Raw genomic sequence first — 20,377 nt, forward strand, 5'->3', positions numbered from 1 at the left:
AACAAAATAAAATAGAGTAAAAAATATGTACAAACATATATACATATATACAAGTGCTGTGGGGAAGGGAAGGAGGTAAGATGGGGGGATGGAGAAGGGGACGAGGGAGAGAGGAAAGAAGGGGCTCAGTCTGGGAAGGCCTCCTGGAGGAGGTGAGCTTCATGGTCTTCACGGCCAGCCCAGCCACTACTACTAATAAAATTTAACAGTGCTGCAAAGCTCTTTGCGTGATCGTGTGGGTGGTCCTGAAAAGGACCTTTTAGATTGCTGAAAGGGGCTTTAAGTCAGACTCAGCCGCCGAAGCCGTAGAGCGTGCGACCTTGGCGCTTGAGGGCGTAGACCACATCCATGGCGGTAACGGTCTTCCTCTTGGCGTGCTCCGTGTAGGTGACGGCGTCGCGAATCACGTTCTCCAGGAAAACCTTGAGCACCCCACGAGTCTCCTCGTAGATCAGCCCGGAAATCCGCTTGACTCCACCACGGCGAGCCAGGCGGCGAATGGCGGGTTTAGTGATGCCCTGAATGTTATCACGCAGCACCTTCCGATGGCGCTTAGCACCTCCTTTCCCCAGCCCCTTACCACCTTTACCACGACCAGACATGGTGTCAAACACCTACCGAGTTAAGAAAGCAGCCTGAACAATAGGTTTATATAACCTGCAGTCCGACCTGCTTGAGAACCGCCGAATTGCCGGCGCCCTAAAAAGGCGAACTGAGCCCTGCCTTATATAACCTGCAGGCCAACCTACTTCAGAACTACCGAATAGCCGGCGCTAAGAAGGCGGGCTGAACCTCGGTTTATATAGCCTGTCGTCCGACCTGTTTGAGAACTGCCGAATTGCCGGCGCGCTTTTCCCGGCGTGGGGGCGGGGAGAGGAGAACCGGAGTGACCGAAGGAGAGGAAGCGCTTTGAGACACACTTTATTCCATTTCTTATCTACAATGTTTGCTTCAAATAATAATAATAATAGTATTTGTTAAGCGCTTATTATGTGAAAGCACTGTTCTAAGCGCTGGGGAGGTTACAAGGTGATCAGGTTGTCCCACGGGGGGCTCACAGTCTTACTCCCCATTTTACAAAGGAGGGAACTGAGGCACAGGGAATCAATCAATCAATCAATCGTATTTATTGAGCGCTTACTGTGTGCAGAGCACTGTAATAAGCGCTTGGGAAATACAAGTTGGCAACATATAGAGACGGTCCTTACCCAACAGTGGGCTCACATTCTAGAAGATAATAATGATGGTATTTGTTAAGCGCTTACTATGTGCAAAGCATTGTCCTAAGCTCTGGGGAGGTTACAAGGTGATCAGGTTGTCCCATGGGGGAGCTCACAGTTTTAATCCCCATTTTACACATGAGGTAATTGAGGCACAGAGAAGTCAAGTGACTTGCCCAAAGTCACACAGCTGACAATTGGCGGAGCGGGGATTTGAACCCCTGACCCCAAAGCCGGTGCTCTTTCCACTGAGCCACGCTGCTTCCCATCTTGAAACACGACAAGAGTTTTTAGCCTTTCTCCGACGCACCAGAGACACGGTCCTTACACCGTAAGATACTTCTGATCGGGGTCGTGTATACTAACTCTATCGAATTGGACTTTCCCAAGCGCTTAGTACAGGGCTCTGCCCACAGAAAAACGTTTGATTGAATGACAATAAGTGCCGAGTATACGCCATTTCATTTTTAATCTGTGTTTATTAAGTGATTACTGTATAGTAAGTAGTGTGGGGGATATATAATAATGATATAATAATAATAATAATGATATAATAATCACAGTCTTTTAGACTGTGAGCCCACTGTTGGGTAGGGACTGTCTCTATATGTTGCCAACTTGTACATCCCAAGCGCTTAGTACAGTGCTCTGCACACAGTAAGCACTCAATAAATGCGATTGATGATGATGATGGCATTTGTTAAGCACTTACTATGTGCGAAGCAGTGTTCTAAGCAGCATGTTCTAAGCAGAGAAGCAGCATGGCTCAGTGGAAAGAGCCCGGGCTTTGGAGTCAGAGGTCATGGGTTCAAATCACGGCTTTGCCAATTGTCAGCTGTGTGACTGGGCAAGTCACTTAACTTCTCTGGGCCTCAGTAACCTCATCTGTAAAATGGGGATTAAGACTGTGAGCCCCCCTGGGATAACCTGATCACCTTGTAACCTCCCCAGCGCTTAGAACAGTGCTTTGCACATAGTAAGTGCTTAATGAATGACATTATTATTATTATTATTAAGCACTGAGGGGGAATACAAGGTGATCGAGTTGTCCCACGTGGGGCTCACAGTCTTAATCTCCATTTTACAGATGAGGTAACTGAGGCTCAGAGAAGTTAAGTGACTTGCCCAAGGTCACATAACAGACATGTGGCAGAGCTGGGATTAAAACCCGTGACCTTTGACTCCTAAGATCGTGCTCTTTCCACTGAGCCACACTGCTTCTCAAAGTATAGGTCAGTGTAAGTAGCGTGGCCTAGTGGAAATAATACCTGTAGTTGAGTAAGGATTGTCTCTATTTGTTGCAGAATTGTACTTTCCGAGTGCTTCCTACAGTGCTCTGCACACAGTCAACACTCAATAAATACGACTGAATGAATAATGATGGTATTTGTTAAGCACTTACTATGTGCCAAGCACTGTTCTAAGTGCTGGGGCAGATACAAGGTAATCAGATTGTCCCCCATGGGGCTCACAGTCCTTAATCCCCATTTTACAGATGAGGTAACTGAGGCAGAGAGAAGTTAAGTGACTTGCCCAAGGTCACACAGCAGACAAGGGATTAGGGGTCTTTAATGTCTGTCTCCCCGACTAGATCGTAAACTCCTTGAGGATTGGATTCATGTCTATCAATTCTATTGTAACTGTGCTCTTCCAAGCGCTTCATATATGCTCTGATTGATTGATTGATTGATATTCTCTCCCCAGGGAATCTAACAACCACTTCTGATCCTCCTGGGACTGAAGACAACTCTTCTCAACCCTTCTGGCTCTTCTTCTCCCCTGTGGACGTGGCTGCATCCCTGGTCCTCTGCCTCTCCTTGAAGATCGGGATTTATGTGGCTTAGGGTTTAGGGCTTCAGCGCCAGGGGAGCCTACCCCCCATCAATCCTCCCATCACCAAGTAGGGTCCTACCAATCAATCAATCGTATTTATTGAGTGCTTACTGTGTGCTGAGCACTGTACTAAGTGTGTACAGTGTGTACTACCACACACTGAGACTCTCTCTCTCCCTGTGGTCCCCTCCCACACAAAGTCCAGCACACTCAGATTTCCCCCTCCCCAAAAAACCAGCTCCCAGACCTTCCCAATCACCTCCATCTCAGAGGCCCAGGACTCCTTCCCCTACAGGCTTATTGCTCCAGAAAGCTGGGATAGTAGATCACAGTGGGCACTGGGGGAGTCAAGGGTGTGATCGGATGGTTCAATTTCATCAGAGTGGTTTAGTGGAAAGAGCACAGGCTTGGGAGTCAGAGGACGTCTGCTGTGTGACCTTGGGCAAGCCACTGAACTTCTCTGTGCGTTACCTCATCTGTAAAATGAATATTAAGATTGTGATCCCCATGTGGAACAACTGTTTACCGTGTATCTACCCCAGCGCTTAGAACAGTGTTCGGCACATAGCGTTTAACAAATAACCATCATTAGTATTATTATCAGTAACACCAGAGAAGGGTCCTATTCTGACTCTCTCACCTCCAAGTCCAGTATAAGCATATTCCAATTATTGATTGACTATTGCTTGATATTGTTCTCTCCTGTCCGATTAACTATTGATGATTGAATGATTCTGGATTTGGATTGGTTATATAAGGATCCATCTGAGCTATACCTTTAACTTTGACTTAGTAAATAGGAGGGGGATTGGGCATTAATTCTTGGCACTGAGTACTGACTGACACCCGCTGGACCAGAGTGTATGGGCTTTCATCTCAATATTGCTAAGTTACAGGTCTTATTCGTGGGGCAGGGGCGGGGCAGAGCTGGGGTTGGATTCCACTTTGAGAAAACTTTACAGCGTGTGTGCCCGCGAACCTTTCCCTGAAGCTCTCCGAGCTCTTGGCTTGTTCATTTTTCCAATCCATTCATTCATTATTAAGGGCTTACTGTGTGCAGAGCTGGGAGCTTGTCTTAACCCACCCCCAGCCCCACTGATCTTCTGTCTCTTCTCCCCACTTTCTTCCATCCCCCCACAATATGCGCCCTTCATTCAGTTATTTATTCATTCTATCGTATTTACTGATCACTTACTGGGTGAAGAGAACCGTATTAAGTGCCAGGGGAGTACGCTACAACAACAGACACATTCCCTGCCCACAAGACCTCACCCTAGGTCAGTAAGTCTGAGACTTTTCCTTTCCTTATTCTCCACATTACACCTAGTCAAGGCATTAGATTTGTGCTGCTAGAAGGGGAGATGAAGGTGGCCTTGTTTCTTCCATACTTTTGAATGGTCCGCACATTTTCACCTGGTTTTCCGTCCATTTATTGAGTTCATAGAGAAGGAGCGTGGCTTAGTGGATGGAGCAGGGGACTGGGAGTCAGAAGGACCTAAGTTTTCATCCAGACTTTGCCACTTGCCCCACGTGGGGCTCGGTCTTCTCCAATAATGATGGCATTTGTTAAAAGTTTACTATGTGCGTGGCACTCTTCTAATCACTTGGGGGGATACAAGGAAATCAAGTTGTCCCACGGGGGGCTCACAGTCTTAACCCCCATTTTACAGATGAGGCAACGAGAAGTTGACTTGCCCAAAGTCACAGCAGACATGTGGTGGAGTCGGGATTCGAACCCATGACCTATAATAATGGCATTTATTAAGCGCTATGTGCAAAGCACTGTTCTAAGCGCTGGGGAGGTTTCAAGGTGGTCAGGTTGTCCCACGAGGGGCTCATTCTTAATCCCCATTTTACGGATGAGGGAACTGAGGCCCAGAGAAGCCAAGGGACTTCAGCTGACAATTGGTGGAGTCAGGATTTGAACCCATGACCTGACTCCAAAGCCCAGGCTCTTTCCACTGAGCCACGCTGCTTCTCCATAAGGGACCTGACTCCAAAGCCCAGGATTTTTCTACTGCTTTTCTATTAAGGCAACGCAATGTGTCAGACCTCTTTGTGTGACAACGTGGGTGGCCCTGAAAAGGGCCTTTAGTTGTTGGAAGTGGATTCAGACCGAAACTTAACCACCGAAGCCGTAGAGAGTACGACCTTGGCGCTTGAGGGCGTAGACCACATCCATGGCGGTGACGGTCTTCCTCTTGGCGTGCTCCGTGTAGGTGACGGCGTCGCGGATCACGTTCTCCAGGAAAACCTTGAGCACCCCGCGGGTCTCCTCGTAGATCAGCCCGGAGATCCGCTTGACTCCACCACGACGAGCCAGGCGGCGAATAGCGGGTTTAGTGATGCCCTGGATGTTATCACGCAGCACCTTCCGATGGCGCTTGGCACCTCCTTTCCCGAGCCCTTTACCACCTTTACCTCGCCCAGACATAGTGACAGTCGTTCACAACTAACTGAGCATTACTCAACGAACTGTAGTTATATAGCCTGCTGTCCGACCTGTTTGAGAACTGCCGATTTGCTCCCGCGCTTTCCGTCCCCTCTCCCCCCTCCCACTAGGAAACGAGACGGCGGGAGGGTGAGAGGTGGGAATAATAATGATGGCATTTTATCAATCGATGATGATGATGGCATTTATTAAGCGCTTACTATGTGCACTGTTCTAAACGCTGGGGGGGAATACAAGGTGATCAGGTGGTCCCACGCAGGGCTCACAGTCTTAATCCCCATTTTACAGATGAGGTAATTGAGGCTCAGAGAAGTTAAGTGACTTGCCCAAGGGCACACAGCAGACATGTGGCGGAGTCGGGATTCCAACCCATGACCTCTGACTCCAAAGCCCGTGTTCTTTCCAGTTAGCCATGCTGCTTCTCTAGCCAATCAATCAATCGTATTTATTGAGCGCTTACTGTGTGCAGAGCACTGTACTAAATCATCATCATCATCAATCGTATTTATTGATGATAAATCGTATTTATTTACTAAATGCTTGGGAAGTACAAGTCGGCAACACACAGAGACTGTCCCTACCCAACAGTGGGCTCACAGTCTTATTAAGCGCTTACTATGCGCAAAGCACTGTTCTAAGCGCGGGGGGCGGGGGGGCGATACAAGGTGATCAGGTTGTCCCACATGGGGCTCACAGGCTTCATCCCCATTTTACAGATGAGGTCACTGAGGTCCAGAGAAGCGAAGTGACTTGCCCAAGGTCACACAGCTGACAAGTGGCGGAGCTGGGATTAGAACCCACGACCTCTGACTCCCAAACCCGAGGTCTTTCCATTGAGCCACACTGCTTCGGCATTTCTAGACTTTGAGCCCACTGTTGGGTAGGGACTGTCTCTATATGTTGCCAACTTGGACTTCCCAAGTGCTTAGTACAGTGCTCTGCACACAGTAAACGCTCAATAAATACGATTGATTGATTGATTGATTTGTTAATAGTTGACAAGTGGCGGAGCCGGGATTAGAACTCACGACCTCTGACTCCCAAGCCCGAGCTCTTTCCACTGAGTCACACTGCTTCTCCAATAATGATGGCATTTGTTAAGTGTTTACTATGTGCGATGCACTGTTCTAATCACTTGGGGGGATACAAGGAAATCAAGTTGTCCCACGGGGGGCTTACAGTCTTAATCCCCATTTTACAGATGAGGTAACTGAGGCCCAGAGAAGTTAAGTGACTTCCCAAAGTCACACAGCTGGCAATTGGCAGAGCCGGGATTTAAACCCATGACCTCTGACTCCAAATAATAATAATAATAATAATGGCATTTATTAAGTGCTTACTATGTGCAAAGCACTGTTCTAAGCACTGGGGAGGTTACAAGGTGATCAGGTTGTCCCACAGGGGGCTCACAGTCTTCATCCCCATTTTACAGATGAGGTAACTGAGGCACAGAGAAGTGGAGTGACTTGCCCAAAGTCACACAGCTGACAACTGGTGGAGTCGGGATTTGAACCTATGACCTCTGACTCCAAAGCCCTTGCTCTTGCCACTGAGCCACCACGCTGCTTCCCTAAATGTAATAACAAGGGTGGGGGAGAGGAGAAGGGAGAGGTGTGACAGGAAGAGAGGAAGCACAGAGAAGAAGCAGGGGCTTGTGAGTCAGAAGGTGTGGGTTCTAATCCTGTCTCCGCCCCTTGTCTGCTGAGTGACCTCGGGCCACTCACCCTGCTTCTCTGGGCCTCAATTACCTCATTTGGAAAATGGGGATTAGGACTGCTAGGACTGTGAGCCCTATGTGGGACAAACTGATTACCTTGTGTCTACCCCAGTGCTTAGAACAATGGTTGGCATGTAGTAAGTGCTTTACAAATGCCATAATTATTATAATAATTATTATTGAAACAGGTGTTGTTCCATTTCATATCGGAAATTCAAAGTTGGCTTCAAACGTGGTCTTGAGACACGTAGTACAGTGCTCTGCACACAGTACGCGCTCAATAAATATGATTGAAAGAATGAAAAGAATTCTTAGCCTTTCTCCGGTGAACTAGAGACATGGCGCTTAGACTGTAGGATGCTTCTGATCAGGGGTCGCACCTACCAATTCTATTGAATTGGACTTTCCCAAGCACTTAGTACAGGGGGAAGCAGCATGGCTCGGTGGAAAGAGCCTGGGCTTTTGAGTCAGATTTCATGGGTTCGAATCCTGCCTCTGCCAATTGTCAGCTGTGTGACTTTGGGCAAGTCACCTCACCTCTCTGGGCCTCAGTTACCTCATCTGTAAAATGGGGATTAAGATTGTGAGCCCCCCGTGGGTCAACCTGGTCACCTTGTAGCCTCCCCAGTGCTTAGAACAGTGCTTTGCACATAGTAAGCGCTTAATAAATGCCATAATTATTATTATATTATAGGGCTCTGCACACAAGAAAGCATTTGATTGATTAAATGACAATAAGTGCCCAAATACATGTGGGACAGGACTGTTTCCATTCTGATTTCCTTGTACCCACCCCAGCGCTTAGTACAGTGCCTGGCACATAGGAAGAGCTTAATAAGTAATACAATTATTATTTAGTGCCTACTATGTAGTAAGTAGCATGGAGGATGTAAATGGAGGATCAGAGTAAAGTAGTGTGGCCTAGTGGAAAGAGCATGGGCCCGGGAGTTGGAGGGCCTGGGTCCTAATCCCAGCTCCTCCACTTGCCTGCTGTGTGACCTTGGGCAAGACACTTCACTTCTCTGTGCCTCGGTTTCCTTAATTGCAAAATGGGTATTCAATACCTGTTCTCCCTCCTACTTGGACTGTGAGTCCCAGGTGGGAGAGGGACAGTGTCGGCCCTGATTAACTTGTATCTATCCCAGTGCTTAGAACAGTGCTTGACACACAGTAAACATTAAACAAACAGCATTAAAAAATGGAGGAAGTGGGGAAAGAAAGCAGGGGATATGGGAAAGAGAAAAAGTTACAAACTGCTAGGTTGATATATAAACTCCTTGAAAGCAGTGATCAGGTCTAGTAACTATTGTTCTCTACAACATGCTTAGTATTTTTTCTTTTAATGGAATTGGTTAAGCGCTTACTATGTATCAGGCATTGTATGAAGTGCCGGGGTAGATTATAAAATGATCAAGATGGCTCACAGTCTTAACCCCCGTGTTACAGATGAGGTAATCAAGGCCCAGAAAAGTGAAGTGGATATTACATTTTCAATGGTATTTATTAAGCACGTACTCTATATGGGGTGCAGTATATATCTTATGCTGCGGTAAATGCAAACTAATCAGGTTGGTTTTAGGGCAATCTGGAATGGAGGTGTTGAGAGCAGTTGGAGAAGAGGGAGAAGGAACAGGGGAGGGTCTTAGCCATATCAAGACGGGGTGGCATGTGATTAGAGACTAGGACTAGGAAAACTATGTAAGGAGGATCATGGCAGCTTTCGGCAGAAGAGGAGCGAAGAATTTAGAAGGAAAGAGGAAATGACTTATTTTTTTACCCCCCTCCACATCAACATGCCCCACCCATCCCAGTTGCATATAACTTCCACCTTTTCCTGCCCTCTTGGGTTCACCGCTCCCACCCCCCGGTGGGTCTTGACTCCAGTACCTCTCAGGGAGCTCGGGGGTGAGGGTATTTGGGGGAAGGACTGGTTCCTGCCTTTCTCTCCTATCGGATTGTCTTTTTTCCCAATCGGGAGTCAAACCACTGCCTCTTAACGGTTTGTGAGCATCTGAAAAGAAGGCGGAGGGTGGATGGGGAAGGGGAGGAGACAATGAGGCCTCTTCTGGCTTTCCTGCTGCTGGGGTTGCTATTCTGGTGTGTGGAGCAACAAGGTGAGCCGAATGTGTGTGTGTATATGTGTGTGTCTCTGTGAGTGTTTTTGTGTGTGGGTATATGAGTGTGTATGTATTTATGTGGGTCTATGTGTTTCTACGTGGGTGTGTAAGATCACTGTCATATTGTACTCTCCCAAGTGCTTAGTCCAGTGCTCTGCACATGGTAAACGCTCAGTTAATATGAGTGATTGATTGATTGCCGAGTGTGTGTTTCTGTGCGAGTGTCAGTATGTGTATGTAATGATAATAATGATGATGGCATTTGTTAAGCGCTTACTATGAGCAAAACACTGTTCTAAGTGCTGGGGGGGGGGGATACAAAGTGATCAGGTTGTCCCACGTGGGGCTTACGATCTTAATCTCTATTTTACAGATGAGGTAACTGAGGCACAGAGAAGCTAAGTGACTTGCCCAAAGTCACACAGCTGATAAGTGGCGGAGCTGGGATTATGTATATCTATGGGAGTGCATATGTGTTCCTAGTAGAACGAGCACAGGTCTGGGAGTGCGAGGCCCTCCCTGCGTTCTAATCCTGGCTTTGCCATTTGCCTGTGGTGGGTCCTTGGGCAAATCACTTCACTTCTCTGTGCCTTAATTCCCTCATTGGCAAAATGGGGATTCAATACCTGTTCTTTCCTCCTTCATAGATCCGGAGTCTCATGTGGGACCTGATTAGAGCCAATAAGGAGTGGGGAAGGAGGCTGGGGCCTGTTTGAGAGGAGTCGGTTGAGACAATCTGGTGCCCTTCCCTAGAGAAGCAGTGTGGATCAGTGGAAAGAGCACGGGCTTTGAAGTCAGAGGTCATGGGTTCAAACCCTTGCTCCACCACAAGTCTGCTGTGTGACCTTGGGCAAGTCACTTAACTTCTCTGAGCCTCCGTTACCTCATCTGTAAAAATGGGGATTAAGACTATGAGCCCCACGTGGGAAAACTTGATCACATTGTATACCCCCCCCAGTGCTTAGAACAGTGCTTTGCACATAGTAAGTGCTTAACAAATGGCATCATTATTGTTATTATTTTTATTATTACCCCGGTAGAAGGTGTCTGTATTTGTGTCTATATGGGTATGTGCCAATGTCTGCATGTAAATACGTGTGTGTGTGTGTGTGTGTGTGTGTGTGTGTGTGTGTGTGTGTGTGTGTGTGTGTACCTATGTTTGGGAGCAGGGGAGGTGATGGGGGTAGTGTTAGCTCTAACCCGGAAACTGAGAGATCCATTCATTCATTCAATCGTATTTATTGAGCGCTTATTGTGTGCAGAGCACTGGACTAGGCGCTTGGGAAGTACAAGTCGGCAACGTATAGAGACGGTCCCTACCCAACAACGGGCTCACAGTCTCGAAGGGGAAGGCAGACAACAAAACAAAACATGTGGACAGGTGTCAAGTCGTCAGAACAAATAGAATTAAAGTTAAATGCACATCCTTAACAAAATAAATTGAAAAGTAAATATGTACAAGTAAAATAAATAGAGTAATAAATCTGTACAAACATATATGCAGGTGCTGTGGGGAGGGGAAGGTGGTAGCGGAGGAGGTGTGTACCAGGGTTTCCCCAACAGCCACCAGGGCTTGGATCGGGTGTCCCTGTACCCTCCCAGCCCCCGGCACTCACCCCACAGCCCCCTGACTTTCCTTCCCCCGGATCCGGCCGTCCTAAGAAGTTCCTCACTTGCCCCTTCACACCCACCCCCTGCCCGAGCCCTTCTTAGCGGCAGAGGGTGAGGATCTCTCCCTCCAGCCTGGGCAGCCGGATGGTCTCTGTCTCTCTCCGCGTGTCTCCAGAGTTTCCAAGAAACTTCAGTGTGTCTCAGCCCCCGAACATCTCGGCCCCCGAGGGCAGCACCGTCACCCTCCCCTGCAGCTTCTTCCACCCCTGGACGCTGGTCCGGCCCCCACAGGTGACCATCATCTGGAGATGGCAGAATTTCCACGGGCCATGTATCTTTGACTCCTCCCAGGAGGACAAGCAGGGGCACCGCTCTCTGGTCGGGGACCCCGAGAAAGGCAACGGGTCCCTGCAGATCAGAGACCTGACGAAGGCGGATGAGGCCAGCTACTTCTGCCGAATCCGGGTTCTCACCACAGAAGGGACAAAGACAGTGCAGAATATACGTGGGACATTGCTCACAGGTGAGTTTCCACCCCATGACGTCCTAATTTGACCCCCTTCCATCCAGGGTATCCCATCTTTCCTCTAGGTCTCCTTCCCGGCCCTTCAGTCAGGAAAGGTTTTCTGAGAACTAGAGGGTTCATAAAACCAGAAGCTTAAGATCCTGTAGAAAATGCAGGGAGCACAGGTGAGACAAGACAAACACATCGTCCACATGAGTAATATGTGACGATTCTGTCATGACAAGAGCAGGCTGGGGGCATTGGGGAGAATGAGGAGGAGGAGGAGGAGGAGGAGGACAAAGACTGGGCAAGCGGGTGGTGCTCATCACAGGAAGCTTTCTGGAGGAAGTGACCCTGAGCTAGAATTTAAAGGAAGTACAGAGAAGTCAAATGGTTTGCCCAAGGTCACACAGCAGACAAGTGGTGGACCCAGGATTAGAATCCAGATCCTTCTGACTCCCAGGCCCATTTGCTATCTACTAGGCCACATTGCTTCCCAACTTGATTACTTTGTGCCTACCCCAATGTTTAGTATAGTGCCTGGCACGAAGTAAGCGCTCAACAAATACCATTTAAAAAAAAGAATCATTACTATAGTCCAACCACTTTAGTTATCACTGGTGTCGATGCAAAATAATCTAGTCAGACACCATCCCTGCCCCACATGGGGTCCAATAGGAGGGAGGACAGGTATTGAATCCCCATATCACAGATGTGGAAACTGAGGCTCAGTAAAGTGACTTACCTAAGGTCACAAAGCAGGCACAAGATAAAGCTGGGATTATATACTGTGTCCTCTCACTCCCAGGCCTGTGCTCCTTCCATCCCAGAATAGATCCTTGGACCCATCTCCTCCCTTCCGTATTTCCCATCCTTGTCCCTAGGGAAACGGGGCCTGTCCTTTTCACCTCCATCATCCCCGTCACCACAGACCAGCTCTAGATCCTAAATTCTTTATGGGCAGGGAACATGTCTACCAACTCTGTTACACTGCACTCTTCCAAGTTCTTAGTACAGTGCTCTGCACACAGTAAACGCTTAATAGGCTGTAAAACTATTGTGCGCAGGGAACGTGTCTACCGACTCTGTTGTACTCTGCCAAGCTCTTTATGCAGTGCTCTGCACACAGTAAATGCTCAATAAATACAATTAATTGATTGATTGATATCATTTGTTAAGCACTTACCAAGTGCTAGGGACTGGGGTAGATACAAGGTAATCAGGTTGGATACAGTTCCTGTACACATGGTGTTCACAGCAGAAGTAGAAAGAAGTAGGATTAAATGCCCATTGTATGTGCAAAGCACTGTTTTAAACTCTGGGAAGGATACAGGGTGATCAGGTTGTCCCACGTGGGGCTCACAGTCTTCATCCCCATTTTACAGATGAGGGAACTGAGGCACAGAGATGTTAAGTGACTTGCCCAAGGTCACACAGCTGACAATTCACAGAGCCGGGATTTGAACCCATAACCTCTGACTCCCAAGCCAATGCTCTTTCCATTGAGCCACGCTGCTTCTCTTAAGGCACTCCACCAGCTCTCCCCCTCCACTCTGACCTTGCACAACTCTTACTACCCAGTTTCAACCTATACCTCGATCTCGTCTCTCTCTCCGTTGAACACTTGCTCAAATCCTCCTTTTGGCCTGTAGCTCCTTCCCCCTTCATAGCCCAGAGCCCACCACTCTCCCCATTTTCATATCCCAAATAGTCATATTTATTGAGTGCTTATTGTGTGAAGAGCGCTCTGCTCAGTGCTTGGGACACACATATTCCCTGCCTGCAATGAGCTTTACAGTCTAAAGGGAAAGTCAGACATTGATATGAATGAATAAATTACAGATATTTATATAAGTGCTGTGAGGCTGGGAGGTGACAGCATAGCTAGAGGAGCAGCGTAGCTTAGCGGAAAGAGCCTGGGCTTGGGAGTCAGAGGTTGGGGGTTCTAATCCTGACTCTGCCGCTTGTCAGCTGCGTGACTTTGGGCAAATCACTTCACTTCTCTGTACCTCAATTACCTCATCTGGAAAATGGGGATTAGGACTGTGAGCCCAAAGTGGGACAACCTGTTTACCCTGTGCTTGGCACATAGGAAGTATTTAACAAATACCACTATGATTATTATTACTTTAAAGGGAGCAAGTGAGGGTGAAGCCGAAGGGAGTCGGAGAAGAGGAAAGGAGGACTTAGTCAGGGAAGGCCTCTTGGAGGAGATGTGTCTTCAGTAAGGCTATGAAAGGGGGAGAGTCATTGTCTACTAGATACGAGAAGGGAGGCCATTCCAGGCCAAAGGCAGGATGTGGGCGAGAGGTGGTGGTGAGATAGATGTGATGGAGGTACAGTGAGAAGTTTGGCATTAAAGGAGTGAAGTGTGAGGGCCGGACTGTAGAAGGAGAGCAGCCAGGGGAGGTAGGATGGGGCAAGGTGATTGAGTGCTAAAATCACACCTTCTCCAGCACACTTTCCCTGACTAACCTCTCTTTCTTCACCCTAGTTGCCTTTCCTTTGGTATCATTTATTTACTTGAGTCTAATCCCTTTAAGTACTCTGCTACCCACCCCTCCCCAGCCCCACAGCACTTATGTCCATGTTTTCATACTCTGCCCCTTCCCCTATTTGAAATTTAATTTAATGTCGGTCTACCCGACTAGACGCAAATTCCTTGAGGATTGGGTTCATGTCTACCAACTCTATTGTATTTTGCCCTTCCAAGTGCTTAAAACAGCACATTGATTGACTGACTGATATTTTCTCCCCAGTGACACCAACAGCTTCGTCTAAGCCTTCCGGAACTGAAGACAACTATTCTCAACTCTTTTCCTTCTCCCCTGTGGACCTGGCTGTATCCTTGGTCCTCTGTCTCTCCTTGAAGATCGGGATTTACGTGGCTTTGTTCTTAGGGCTTCGGTGCCAGGGGAGCCTGCCCCCCATCATTCTTCCCATCACTGACTGAGCCTTTCTCTCTCTCTCTCCCTGTTGTCCCTTCCCACACAAAGCCCAGCACATTCAAGCTCCCCCCCAAGAAAAACCAGCTCCTAGACCAGCCCAATCACCTCCATGTTACAGACCCAAGTCTCTTACAGAGTTATTTCTCCAGCGACCTGGATGGGGGGGTGGGCGGAGGGATCACAGTGGGCACTGAGGTAATCAAGGGTGTGATTTGATCGTTCAGTTTCATCAGTAACACCAGAAAAGGGTCCCAGCTTAACCCCCTCACCTCCAAGCCCAGTATAATCATATTCTGATTATTGACAATTGTTTGATGGTGTTACCTCCAGTCTGATTAAATATTGATGTTTGAATGGCTCTGGATTTGGATTGGTTGTATAAAAGCCTCCCTGACATACCCCTTTAAATTTGATTTAGTGAAAGGGAGTGGGATTGGACATAGATACTTGGAAATAAGTACTGATTGGCCAGTGCTGGACCAGAGAGCATGGGCTTTGGTCTTCATCCATTCATTTGTATTTATCGAGTATCTACTGTGTGCAGAGCACTGTACTAAGAGCTTGGGAGAGTAGAATAAAACAATAAGCAGACAGGTTCCCTGCCCACAACGAGCTTACAGTCTAGATGGGGAAACAGGCATTAGTATAAATAAATCAGCTACCAGAAATCTGGGGCATTGGAACAGTTAAATAAAGGGGGAGAGGGGGAGAAGGGGAAGAGAAAAAGAGGGAAAGGAAGGGAAAAGAGGGGTGTGAGGAATCCTCTCCTAAGTAATGATTTAAGGAAAGGGCCACCCGCCCATGCCTCTCCCTTTCCTTCTGGGCAGCCCTGACCGATACCATGCCCCCCTCTTTGGCCCTGCTCTCTTATAAGGCTTTTGAGGTCAGGTCAATTGGGTGTGGGGAGAGTTTGTAGGAAAATGATGTCATGATGTGGTGTGAAGCAGAGTGCCTTAGTGGACAGAGCACAGGCTTGGGACCTGGATTCTAATCTTGGCTCTGCCACATGTCTGCTGTGTAACCTTGGGAAAGTCACTTCACTTCTCCAGATCTCAGTTACCTCATCTGGAAAATGGGGATTGACAGTGTGAGCCCTAAGTGGGACAGGGACTGTGACCAACATGATTTACTTGTATCCACCCCTTCACTTAGCACAGTGCCTGGCACACAGTAAGCACTTAACAAATACTATTATTATTATTATCTAACTTCTCTGTTTCTCAATTCCCTCATCTGGAAAAAATGGGTTTTAAGAGTGTGAGCCCAATGTTGGACAGAGGCTATGCCCAACCTGATTAACTTGCTTCTACCCCAGTGTTTAGAACAGTGTTTGGCTCATAGTAAACATTTAACAAGTACAATTATTATTATTATCATTATTACTTCTGGGTGGTGAACCCTTGGTCTTCCTGTGTCTCTGAATTGCGCCATTCAGTTGTCCAGAATGAGTACAATAGGGACTACTTAGACTTGTTGAATGTACAATTTAATAATTATAGTAAAAATAATCATAAAAATTTTACTAGTATAAACCTATATACCCGCATGCTGAGGTTGGGTATAAAGAAATAAAGACTGCAAATTCACTGTGGAAGGAGACTGTATCTGCTAATTCTGTTGTATAGCACTTTTCCAAGAGCTTAGTACAGTGCTCTGCACAGAGTAAGCTCCTCAAGGGCAGGAATGGTGTCTAGCACAGAGGGCCTGTAGTGGCCATAGACCGTATCCAACTTGTTTGCCTTGTATCTACCTCAGTGCTTAGAACAGTGCTTGGCACATAGTAAGCGCTTAGCAAATACCATAATTACTACTTGTTATTATTGATGTCATTTTACACGGGACTACAACCTCCGTAGCCTCCTCATTTTCTTCCAAATAACCTCTACTACTAGCCCTGCTTCTCAACATTTTCCCCAAATGCTTCGTTATGTCTGAAGGGAAGAGAAACAGTATGGCCCCGTGGATAGAGCCCGGGCCTGGAAATCAGAGGTCACGAATTCTAATCCCAACCCCGCCACTTGTCTGCTGTGTGACCTTGGGCAAGTCTCATAACTTCTCTGTGCCTTAGTTACCTCATCTGTAAAATGGAGATTTGAGACCCTGTCCAACCCGATTTGCTTTTATCCATTCCAGCGCTTAGTACAGTGCCTGGCACATAGAAAGCGCTTAACAAATACCATTATTATTATTTAGATGGGGTCGCCCCGCCCCCAGTCCTCGGGGGATAAAAGTCCCGATTTAACCCCCTGACTACTCAAATAACAGGATTCACGAGGGACAAATGCCGTGACGCGGCCTAGGTACCTGCTCAGAGCCCCAGCCCCCAATAAAACCCACCAGGGACCCCCCATTCCCCTCAACTAAACGAGCCTGAGCAATAGCAGAGCCTTCAACTACTCAGGCAAAGCCACCGGAGAGGCTGTGTTACTTCCCCCACGGAGACACGAGTTTGTCCCGAAAATTTCAGGAGCAGCAGCTGGCTTTCTATCCAGAACGGAGGCCAAGGATCTAGAGAATCAACCCCAAGTGGTCGGGCGGCCGCAGGTATAATGATTGATTAGCAATTTACGATGAAATCGGAAAGTTTTGTCCCTCTTCACCGAATTTCACCTGCAACCGAAGGTATTTTTCCAGATTTTTGAACGAAAGCGGGTTGTTTCACGAATGAAAAGGAAACCGAGGGTAGCTGGAGGGATCACTCCTCTTATAACGACAGAAATAAAGTCAAGGTATTCCCGAGAATTTTCGATATTTGTCTTTTTTTGAGAGGTAACAAACACAACTCCGGAGCCGAGCGGAGAGGTCTGGGCTGGTGGCGAGGCGGGTTGGACAGCGCACCAATCACAGAGCAGCTCCGCCCTATAAATACACTCCGCGCTTGCAGAGGTCTTGCAACTGTTTTGATTCGTCTGACTTTCTCTTATTTTGGATTTTTTTTAAAAACTACTATCGCTATGTCTGAGACGGCTCCTGCTCCACCGGCCGCTCCCGCAGCCCCGGCCCCCGCGGAGAAGGCCCCGGCCAAGAAGAAGGTGAAGAAGCCGGCGGCGGGCGGAGCGCGTCGCAAGGCTGCGGGGCCCTCGGTGTCCGAGCTGATCGTCCAAGCGGTGTCGGCGTCCAAGGAGCGCAATGGGGTGTCTTTGGCCGCCCTGAAAAAAGCTCTGGCCGCCGCCGGCTACGACGTGGAGAAGAACAACAGCCGCATCAAGCTGGGGCTCAAGAGCCTGGTCGCCAAAGGCACCCTGGTGCAGACCAAAGGCACCGGCGCCTCGGGCTCCTTCAAGATCAACAAGAAGGCGTCCGGCTCCGAAGGCAAGGCCAGGCCGAAAGCCAAGAAGCCCGCGGCAGCCGCCAAGCCCAAGAAAGCGGCTGGGGCCGCCAAGAAGCCCAAAAAACCGGCGGCCTCCGCGGCCAAAAAGAGCGTGAAAAGGACCCCGAAGAAAGCCAAGAAGCCGGTAGCAGCGGCGGCGGCTAAGAAAGCTGCCAAAAGCCCCAAAAAGGTCAAAGCAGTTAGGAAAACAGCTAAGAGTCCGGCCAAGCCTAAAGCTGTCAAGCCCAAAGCGGCTAAACCGAAGGCTGCAAAGCCCAAGACAGTCAAGCCCAAGAAGACCACGGCGGCCAAGAAGAAGTAGGAAGGTCCTGCGATAACTCTGTCCTCCACCCCAACGGCTCTTTTCAGAGCCACCCATAGATCTCAGACAAAGAGCTAAGTACACTTCGTTAGTACCTTGTTCCTTGGTGGGAGGGAGATAAGGCAGCTTCCTTAAGAATTAATTCATTCAACCGTATTTATTAGGCGCTTACTGAATGCTAGAACGCTGTACTAAGCGTTTGGGAAGGTAGCTATTGGGCGCTTACAAGGTGCAGAGCACGACCCGGCACAACCGAATTAGCAGAGGTTTCCATCACAGCAAATTTTCAGTCTAGAGGGAATGAATTAGTAATGAATTCGATGCATTATAATAAATGTTATAATCAGTCATAAGCCACCTCTGGACACTTTCCCAATTCTCCAAAATTTAGTATGCACACAGTAAGGGAATTTAAATGTCATTACTATGGTTGAGCACTTACTGTTTTACTTGTACATATCTATTCTATTTATTTTATTTTGTTAATGTGTTTTGTTTTGTTCTCTGTCTCCCCCTTTTAGACTGAGCCCACTGTTGGGTAGGGACTGTCTCTATATGGTGCCAAATTGTACTTCCCAAGCGCTTAGTACAGTGCTCTGCACACAGTAAGCGCTCAATAAATACGATTGATGATGATGATGATGTGAGCCAAGTATGACAGTTACGGTGTTAGGCAATTATGTGCCTTGAGTAGAAGCAAATTGGATTGGACAGTCTCTTAGGCACTTACTATGTGCCAAGCACTATATTAAGCGTAGTGGTAGACAGCAAATCGGGTTGGACGAGGTCCCTGTCTCAGGTGGGGCTCACAGTCTCAATCCCCATTTTCCAGATGAGGTGGTAATTGAGGCCTAGACAACTAAATCAAAATGCCCAAGGTCACACAGCAGACAAGTGTTCTGTTTATATATAATTCTATGTCTGCATAAAATTCTATTTATCCTGACAGTTTTGACAGCTGTCTACATGTTTTGTTTTCTTGTCTGTCTCCCCTTTCTAGGCTGTTAGCCCATTGCTAGGTAGGGACCATCTCTATATGTTGCCGACTTGTACTTCCCAAGCGCTTAGTACAGTGCTCCGCATACGATTGAACAAATGAAAGTAGTGGTGCAAGCATTAGAACCCATGACCTTCTGACTCACTACCCATTCCGCGCTCTATCCACTACGCCCTGCAGCTTGACTCATTAGGTAAAGAATGCTTTTACCTACGCTCCTTAATATGTGGAGTTTAAGATTTGGTAATGCCGGTTCAGCACTTCATTCATTCATTCATTCATATTTATTGAGCGCTTACTCTGTGCAGAGCACTGTACTAAGCACTTGGGAAGTACAAGTTAGCAACATACAGACGGCCCCTACCCACCAATGGGCTCACAGTCTAGAAGGGGGAGACAGAACAAAACATTAACAAAACAAGCAGAATTATTTACAAGTTGGAGTAATAAGTACGTACAAACATATATACAGGTGTTATGGGGAAGGGAAGGAGGTTAGGCAGGGGGAATAGAGAGGGGGAAGTTGAGCCCTTGATACAGGAAATACATGTGGCTCTCATGAAAGGGCCTATAGGAGTGATATGTATAGTTGGGATTCTCCTAGAACACATGGAGATTACAATATTCTTACTCTCCAATGCCATTCCTAAAGTAATACACACAATAAAACCATTATCGACGGGCATAGGAGGGTCTAATATTAAACGCTGATGAGTAACATGCATCTTTTTTTGAACACGGTACTTACTAACCGAAAAAAGGCCGCTGAAACAGCACAACAGCTCGATTAATGAGGACGTGGGTGGCTCTTAAAAGAGCCTTTGGTGGTGTTTTGGATGCTGCAAGCAGGAAGAGAGATTCAAGCCCTCTCTCCGCGGATGCGGCGGGCCAGCTGGATGTCCTTGGGCATGATGGTGACCCTCTTGGCGTGGATGGCGCACAGGTTGGTGTCCTCGAACAGCCCCACCAGGTAGGCCTCGCTCGCCTCTTGCAGGGCCATGACGGCCGAGCTCTGGAAGCGCAGGTCCGTCTTGAAGTCCTGGGCGATCTCCCGCACCAGCCGCTGGAAGGGCAGTTTGCGGATCAGCAGCTCGGTGGACTTCTGGTAGCGGCGGATCTCCCGCAGCGCCACTGTGCCAGGCCGGTAGCGGTGAGGCTTCTTCACGCCGCCGGTGGCCGGGGCGCTCTTGCGGGCGGCCTTGGTAGCCAGCTGCTTGCGGGGCGCCTTGCCACCGGTGGACTTGCGAGCGGTCTGCTTCGTACGAGCCATAGTGTCACCAGCCTTGTCGGGAGCAAAAGCTAAAAGGGGACGCTCGGTGCCGGCTTATATAGGATGAGGTCCGTC

At 48.0% G+C, this 20,377-nt stretch overlaps 3 protein-coding genes across 3 annotated transcripts; 1 reads left to right on the forward strand and 2 right to left on the reverse strand.

Moving 5' to 3' along the window:
• Nucleotides 1-261: 261 nt before the first annotated feature.
• On the reverse strand, nt 262-20,302 carry LOC119946823 (histone H3-like). The gene is made up of 2 exons (XM_038768284.1): nt 19,970-20,302; nt 262-614 (listed from the first exon to the last, which is right to left on the reverse strand). The coding sequence occupies exons 1-2, from the start codon at nt 20,300-20,302 to the stop codon at nt 291-293; spliced, it is 657 nt and encodes a 218-aa protein (XP_038624212.1). The 3' UTR covers nt 262-290.
• LOC119946826 (histone H4) lies at nt 5,175-5,493 on the reverse strand. Its single transcript, XM_038768288.1, has one exon. The coding sequence runs from the start codon at nt 5,485-5,487 to the stop codon at nt 5,176-5,178; it is 312 nt and encodes a 103-aa protein (XP_038624216.1). The 5' UTR covers nt 5,488-5,493; the 3' UTR covers nt 5,175.
• Nucleotides 17,358-18,178, forward strand: LOC119946822 (histone H1.4-like). Its single transcript, XM_038768283.1, has one exon. The coding sequence runs from the start codon at nt 17,358-17,360 to the stop codon at nt 18,033-18,035; it is 678 nt and encodes a 225-aa protein (XP_038624211.1). The 3' UTR covers nt 18,036-18,178.
• Nucleotides 20,303-20,377: the final 75 nt, after the last annotated feature.

This window comes from Tachyglossus aculeatus, chromosome Y4 (genome assembly GCF_015852505.1).
Source record: "Tachyglossus aculeatus isolate mTacAcu1 chromosome Y4, mTacAcu1.pri, whole genome shotgun sequence".
Lineage (NCBI taxonomy): Eukaryota > Metazoa > Chordata > Mammalia > Monotremata > Tachyglossidae > Tachyglossus > Tachyglossus aculeatus.

Bases quoted from the DNA above. Each gene is read 5' to 3' on its own strand.
- LOC119946823 (XM_038768284.1), bottom strand. From the start codon at position 20,302: ATGGCTCGTACGAAGCAGACCGCTCGCAAGTCCACCGGTGGCAAGGCG. The intron at 615-19,969 runs GCCATCCACGCC...TTAACTCGGTAG, and splicing joins TCGAGGACACCAACCTGTGC to GTGTTTGACACCATGTCTGG.
- LOC119946822 (XM_038768283.1), top strand. From the start codon at position 17,358: ATGTCTGAGACGGCTCCTGCTCCACCGGCCGCTCCCGCAGCCCCGGCC.
- LOC119946826 (XM_038768288.1), bottom strand. From the start codon at position 5,487: ATGTCTGGGCGAGGTAAAGGTGGTAAAGGGCTCGGGAAAGGAGGTGCC.